Here is a 7,856-nt window from a genome sequence, read left to right as displayed (position 1 = left end):
TCACCTCAATACCTCTTCCCCAAAACCCCCTCACCTATCAAATCCTACCCTCTTCTCCATAATCTCTTCACCAATCCACATCTATCTATCATAAAACCCCACCTACCTCACCATTGAAATTCAAACCACTTTCCCTCCCAAACCCACCCATACATGGCCGAACCTTACCCCTCCCTCCACTCCTATATAAACCCATCTTCACTCATTTATTTTCACACATCATACACACTACTTCTCTCCCTTGGCGGAACCACAATACCCCCTCTATCTCCTCCATTTTCTTCTTCTAATCTTTTTTTTTCTTCTTTTGCTCGAGGACGAGCAAACCTTCTAAGTTTGGTGTGGTAAAAGCGTTGCTTTTTGTTTTTCCATAACCATTTATGGCACCAAAGGCCGGAAAAAACTCAAGAAAGAGGAAAGGGAAGGCAAAGCTTCCACCTCCGAGTCATGGGAGATGGAGAGATTCATCTCAAAGGTCCATCAAGACCACTTCTATAAAGTTGTGGCCAAGAAGAAGGTGATCTCCGAGGTCCCTTTCATACTCAAAAAGGCTGAATATCCGGAGATCCGACATGAGATTCGAAGAAGAGGTTGGGAAGTTCTCACCAACCCCATTCAACAAGTCAGAATTTTAAAGGTTCAAGAGTTTTATGCCAATGCATGGATCACCAAGAACCATGATCAAAGTGTGAACCCGGACCCAAAGAATTGGCTTACAATGGTCCGGGGGAAATGCTTAGATTTTAGTCTGGAAAATGTAAGGTTGGCATTCAACTTGCCCGTGATGCAAGGAGTTGCACGCCCCTACACTAGAAAGGTCAACTTTGATCAAAGGTTGGACCAAGTCCTTATAGACATTTGTGAAGAGGGTGCTCAATGGAAGAGAGATTCAAGAAGGAAGCCGGTTCAACTAAGAAGGCACAACCTCAAGCCCGTGGCTAGGGGATGGTTGGAGTTCATCCAACACTTAATCATTCCTACTAGCAACTGGTCTTAAGTTACTATAGACCAGGCTATCATGATCTATAGCATCATGATTTGAGAGGAAGTAGAAATTCATGAGGTTATATCCCTAGAACTCTACAAGGTGGCGGACAAGTCCTCTACTTTGGGATGGTTAGCCTTCCCTCATCTCATTTGTCACCTCTACAATTCAGCTGGAATTGACATAGAGGAAGACATCCTCATTGATGAGGACAAGCCCATCACTAAGAAAAGGATGGAGCAAACAAGAGAGCCCACTCATGGACAAGAGCATGAGGAAATTTTTCATCATGAAATCACTGAGATGCCTCAAGGGATGCATTTTTCTCCACAAAACTATTGAGAGTAAATCAACACATCCCTAGGAGAATTAAGTTCCAACATGGGACAACTAAGGGTGGAGCACCAAGAGCTTTCCATCCTCCTCCATGAAATTAGAGAAGACCAAAGAGTCATGAGGGAGGAGCAACAAAGACAAGGAAGAGATATAGAGGAGCTCAAAGACTCCATAAGATCTTCAAGAGGAAGAACAAGCCGCCATCACTAAGGTGGACCCGTTCTTTAATTTCCTTGTTCTTATTTTTCTGTTTTTCGAAAATTATGCTTTATGTTTTATTTATGTTTGTGTCTTATTACATGATCACTAGTGTCTAAGTGTCTATGCCTTAAAGCTATGAATGTCCTATGAATCCATCACCTTTCTTAAATAAAAAGTGTTTTTAATTGCAAAAAGAAAAAGAGGTACATGAATTTCGAATTTTAAAACAGATTAATTATTTTGATGTGGTGGCAATACTTTTTATTTTTCTGAATGAATGCTTGAACAGTGCATATTTTTAATTGTTGTTCATGAATGTTAAAATTTTTGGCTCTTGAAAGAATGATGAAAAAAGGAGAAATGCTATTGATAATCTAAAAAATCATAAAATTGATTCTTGAAGCAAGAAAAAGCAGTGAAAAGCTTGTAAAAAAAATATAAGCGAAAAAAAAAGAGAAAAAAGAGAAAGAAAAAGCAAGCAGAAAAAGCCAATAGCCCTTTAAACCAAAAGGCAAGGGTAAAATAAAAAGGATCCAAGGCTTTGAGCATCAGTGGATAGGAGGGCCCACAGGAATAAAATCCTGGCTTAAGCGGCTAAATCAAGCTGTCCCTAACCATGTGCTTGTGACGTGAAGGTGTCAAGTGAAAAGCTTGAGACTGAGCGGTTAAAGTCGTGGTCCAAAACAATATGAGTGTGCTTAAGAGCTCTGGACACCTCTAATTGGGGACTCTAGCAAAGCTGAGTCACAATCTGAAAAGGTTCACCCAGTTATGTGTCTGTGGTATTTATGTATCCGGTGGTAATACTGGAAAACAAAGTGCTTAGGGTCACGGCCAAGACTCATAAAGTAAATTTATTCAAGAATCAACATACTGAACTAGGAGAATCAATAACACTATCTAAATTCTGAGTTCCTATAGATGCCAATCATTCTAAACTTCAAAGGATAAAGTGAGATGCCAAAACTGTTCAGAAACAAAAAGCTAATAACCCCACTCATCTAATTAAGACTGATCTTCATAGATGTTTTTGAAATTCATTGTATATTCTCTTCTTTTTATCCTATTAGATTTTCAGTTGCTTGGGGAAAAGCAATAATTTAAGTTTGGTGTTGTAATGAGCGGATAATTTATACGCTTTTTGGCACTATTTTTAGGTAGTTTTTAGTATGTTTTAGTTAGTTTTTATTATATTTTTATTAGTTTTTAAATAAAAATCACATTTCTGGACTTTACTATGAGTTTTTGTGTTTTTCTGTGATTTCAGGTATTTTCTGGCTGAAATTGAGGGACCTCAGCAAAAATTTGATTCAGAGGTTGAAAAAGGACTGCAGATGCTGATGGATTCTGACCTCCCTGCACTCGAAGTGGATTTTCTGGAGGTACAGAAGTCCTATTGGTGCGCTCTCAATTGCGTTGGAAAGTAGACATCCTGGGCTTTCCAGCAATATATAATAGTCCATACTTTGCCCGAGCTTTGATGGCCCAAACCGGCGTTCCATGTCAGCATAAAAATTCTGGCGTCAAAACACCAGAACTGGCATAAAAGCTGGAGTTAAACGCCCAAACTGGCACCCAAGCTGGCGTTTGACTCCAAGAAAAGTATCTACATGTGAAAGATTCAATGCTCAGACCAAGCACACACCAAGTGGGCCCGGAAGTGGATTTCTGCATCATTTACTTATTTCTGTAAACCCTAGGCTACTAGTTCTCTATAAATAGGAACTTTTGCTATTGTATTTTCATCTTGGAATCTTTCAATCAATCTTTTAATCATGCTTTGATGATTGAACCCTCTTTGGAGGCTGGCCATTCGGCCATGCTTGGACCTTCTTTTATTTATGTATTTTCAACTGTGGAGTTTCTACACACCATAGATTTAGGTGTGGAGCTCTGTTGTTCCTCATGAGTTAATGCAAAGTACTATTGTTTTTCTATTCAACTCAAGCCTATTTCTTCTCCAACATATTCATTCACACTTCAACATGATGAATGTGATGAACTAGTGACACTCATCACCATTCTCACCTATGAACGCGTGCCTGACAACCACTTCCGTTCTACATGCAAACAAGCTTGAATGTGTATCTCTTGGGTTTCTAATCAAAGATTAAAACCTTCGTGATATAGGCTAGAATTATTGGCGGCCATTCTTGAGATCCAGAAAGTCTAAACCTTGTCTGTGGTATTCCGAGTAGGATTTGGGAAGGGATGATTGTGACGAGCTTCAAACTCGTGAGTGTTGGGCATAGTGATAAACGCAAAAGGATCAATGGATCCTATTCCAACATGATCGAGAACCGACAGATGATTAGCCGTGCGGTGACAGCGCATTTGGACCATTTTCACTGAGAGGACGGGAGGTAGCCATTGACAACGGTGAAACCCAACATATAGCTTGCCATGGAAATGAGTATGAATGATTGGATGAAGACAATAGGAAAGCAGAAGTTCAAGAGGAACAAAGCATCTTCATACGCTTATCTGAAATTCTCACCAATGAATTACATAAGTATCTCTATCTTATTTTATATTTTATACATCTTTTTATTATCAATTCTTCATAACCATTTGAATCCGCCTGACTGAGATTTACAAGATGACCATAGCTTGCTTCAAGGCGACAATCTCCGTGGGATCAATCCTTACTCACGTAAGGTTTATTACTTGGACGACCCAGTGCACTTGCTAGTTAGTTGTGCGAAATTGTGAAAAAGAGTTGAGATTACAATTGTGCATACCAAGTTATTGGCGCCATTGATGATCACAATTTTGTGCACCACCCATACATCAAAGATTTCACAGAACAACATCGGTTGTTGAGGCATTTCATCCTTTTGGGATGCATTTCCTGACTTCTGACATTGGTGACACGACACACAGAATTGGTTAGCATCTTTGAATAAGGTTGGCCACTAGAATCCACAATCTAAAACCTTTTTAGCCGTCCGTTGTGGGCCAAAGTGGCCGCCACACTCGGATGAATGGCATGCTTCAAGAATGGGTTGGATTTTGGATTTCGGGACACATCTTCGAATTACTTGGTCTACTCCCCTCTTCCACAAGTAAGGGTCATCCCAAATATAATATTTAGAATCACTCCTCAACTTATCCCTTTGATGTTTAAAAAAGTTGGGAGGGAAGATCTTAGCAACCAAGTAGTTCGCTATTGGTGCAAACCAAGGAAAACTATCCGAAATAGCATGCAAACTATCCAAAGGAAATGAGTCATCAATTGGAAATGGGTTATATTTAAGATTTTCAAGGCGGCTTAAATGATCCGCAACCAGATTTTGAGACCCACTTCGATCCCTAATCTCAATGTCGAATTCTTGCAAGAGCAAGATCCAACGTATGAACCTAGGTTTCGACTCATTCGTTGTCAACAAATACTTTAAAGCTACATGATCCATATATACCACTATTTTGGATCCTAGCAAATAAGATCTGAGTTTATCTAATGCATGGACAATAGCTAGGAGCTCCTTCTCTATAGTGGTATAGTTGGATTGTGCCGCATCCAATGTTTTTGAAGAATAAGCAATGATATAATGGAGCTTACCATCGCGCTGTGCAAGCGCGGCACCCACGGCATGATTTGACGCATCGCACATTATCTCGAATGGCTGCGTCCAGTTAGGGCCCCTCACAATTGGTGCTATGGTAAGAGCTCTCTTTAACTCCTCAAATGCATTCGCACAAGCACTATCAAACTCAAAGTCCACGTCCTTTTGGAGTAGGCACGACAATGGCAATGCAATCTTGCTAAAATCCTCGATAAAGTGCCTATAGAATCCTGCATACCCCAAAAAGGAACGGACCTCCCTCACAGATGAAGGGTGAGGTAAATTGGTAATAACATCAACCTTGGCCGGGTCCACAGAAATGCCCTTGTCAGAAACTATGTGCCCTAACACTATACCTTGTCTCACCATGAAATGACATTTTTCGAAATTGAGAACAAGGTTAGTGCTGACACATCTTTCCAAGACCTTGGCCAAGTTCTCCAAGCAACTATCAAAAGAGGTACCATATATGCTAAAATCATCCCTAAAGACTTCCAAAGAAGTTTCCATAAGATCAGAAAAGACACTAGTCATGCAACGCTGAAAAGTGGCGGGTGCATTGCATAGCCCAAATGGCATTCTTTTATAGGCAAAGGTGCCAAAGGGACAAGTAATGGTGGTCTTTTCCTGATCCTCAGGAGTAATATGTATCTGGAAGTAGCCAGTGAATCCATCAAGAAAGCAATAATGAGATTTACCTGCTAGTCGGTCCAACATCTGGTCAATGAAGGGCAAAGGGTAGTGATTCTTCCTTGTTGCGACATTCAACCTTCTATAATCGATGCACATCCACCATGCATTTTACACTCTTGTGGTGACCACTTCACCATTATCCTTCTTAACCGCAGTGATTCCTAATTTCTTTGGGACGACTTGGACTGGGCTCACCCATTCACTGTCAGAAATCGGATATATGATTCCCGCATCAAGTAGCCTTGTGACTTCTCTTTTCACCACATCTAGGATAGTCGGGTTGAGCCTTCTTTGGGATTGTTTCACCGGCCGAGCTCCCTCTTGAAGAAAAATACGATGCATACACATGCGGGGGTCAATCCCCACAATGTCGGCCAAGCTCCAACCGATTGCTTTCTTGTGCTTCTTTAGGACATCTAGGAGCTTCTCTTCTTCTTGGCTAGAAAGCTCACTAGCAATAATGACTGAAAACCTTTGGTTGTCCTATAGGAAAGCATACTTCAAATGAGATGGAAGAGGCTTCAATTCACCTTTTGCCTCAAGTTGAGGTTCCTTTTCATCAAGCTCCTGGAGCTCATTCTCAACAACTTTCTCCTGTTTACCCTCTTGGTCACCCATCTCTTCAACAATAGGGTAGCATAACTTGTTGTCATCCTCTCTTCATACTTCCACTACCACCTCATCGATTACATCACATCAGAAAACGGAATGCTCTTCGGGAAGGTATTTCATGGCTTCATCCAAGTTAAACTTGATTGTCTTGTCTCTGACCTCAAAGGAGTATGTGCCGATGAAGGCATCCAATTTGAATTTAGAGGTCTTCAAGAAGGGTCTAACAAGTAGAACGGAGGAAGAACTTCTATTCTCTGTTGGAGGCATCTCAATGATGTAGAAGTCAACCGGAAATACCAAGTCCTTGATTGCCACAAGTACATCTTCCGCTATTTCCATTACAGTGATCACACTCTTGTCGGCTAAGGCAAACTTGGCGGCCGACCTTTTTAACAGAGATAGTTTCAACCTTGCAAATATGGAGAGTGGCATGATGCTCACGCAAGCCCCTAGATCACACATACAGTCATGAAAGATACGTCCACCAATACGACAAGACACCAAACATGGTCTAGGGTCACTACACTTTTCCAGAATAGGCATCATCAATGAAGAAATGGAACTACCCAATGATAATGTTTCCAACTCACCAATCCTATCTTTGTGTGTGCACAAGTCCTTTAAAAATTTTGCATACTTCGAAATTTGTTGAATAGCATCAAGAAGTGGAATGGTTACCTCAACCTTCTTAAATACTTGAAGCATATTTAAATCAAATTCCGGAGTCTTCTTGGCCTTCTTTACCATGGAAGGGAATGGGATAGGGATAGATTCATCCACTATAGCCTTCCTCTTGGGTTTCTTAAGGCTCATTTCTTCTTCCTCATGCCCTGTGTCCACCTCCTCTTCTTCATGTGGAGCTTCAACAACTACTTCTTCCTCATGAATGTCTTCCATGACCCTAGGAGGTATCTCCTCCAATGTAGTACCTGAACATAGAGTGATGGCGTTGAGACCATTCTTTGGATTTGGAAGGGGTTGGGATGCAAGATTAGAAGAGCTTGAGGGTTGGTTGGAGTTGTTGGAGGAAGGTAGAGACAACCTTGAAAGTATCTCGGTGATGTTGGATAATTGAGCCGTTATGGTACCAAATTGAGCCTCATGTTTTTCTACCATACCCTTGAGTCTCTCTTGCTCTTGGGTGAGTGCACAGTTGGGGTCATCACCTTGAGTAGTGGATGAAGAAGATGATTAGTTGGATTGTTGCCTATGAATCTATGATGTGGTACTTGATATTTGGGGTAGTTGTTTTGGTTTTGAAGAGGTACTTGGTTGTGATGGTTTTGATTGGCTTGATGGTTGTTGTTGTTATGGTGGTATTGGGATGGAGATTGGTAGTTATTGTTGTGGTGAGAAGAAGAGTTGTTCCATCTTTAGTTTTGATTGCTCCCTTGTGCAGTGTCCCTCCACCCTTGATTGTAGTTATTGCCATGAGAGTAGTTGTTTTGTCCTTGAGGGGGGTA

The 7,856-nt window shown here is 41.0% G+C and overlaps 1 protein-coding gene across 1 annotated transcript; it reads right to left on the bottom strand.

The window, feature by feature from the left end:
* On the bottom strand, positions 6,478-7,509 carry LOC107607336. The gene is made up of 2 exons (XM_016309303.1): positions 7,323-7,509; positions 6,478-6,842 (listed from the first exon to the last, which is right to left on the bottom strand). The coding sequence occupies exons 1-2, from the start codon at positions 7,507-7,509 to the stop codon at positions 6,478-6,480; spliced, it is 552 nt and encodes a 183-aa protein (XP_016164789.1).

This window comes from Arachis ipaensis, chromosome B07 (genome assembly GCF_000816755.2).
Source record: "Arachis ipaensis cultivar K30076 chromosome B07, Araip1.1, whole genome shotgun sequence".
Taxonomy (NCBI): Eukaryota; Viridiplantae; Streptophyta; class Magnoliopsida; order Fabales; family Fabaceae; genus Arachis; species Arachis ipaensis.
Note: the sequence above shows the minus strand (reverse complement) of the source record. Positions and strands in the feature narration are given on the sequence as shown.

What these genes read in the sequence shown, in the direction of transcription:
- LOC107607336 (XM_016309303.1), bottom strand. Translation starts at nt 7,509, where the DNA reads ATGGTAGAAAAACATGAGGCTCAATTTGGTACCATAACGGCTCAATTA. An exon ending in CGCCATCACTCTATGTTCAG is followed by an intron (nt 6,843 to 7,322) that starts GTACTACATTGG and finishes TGTGTGATCTAG; the next exon opens with GGGCTTGCGTGAGCATCATG.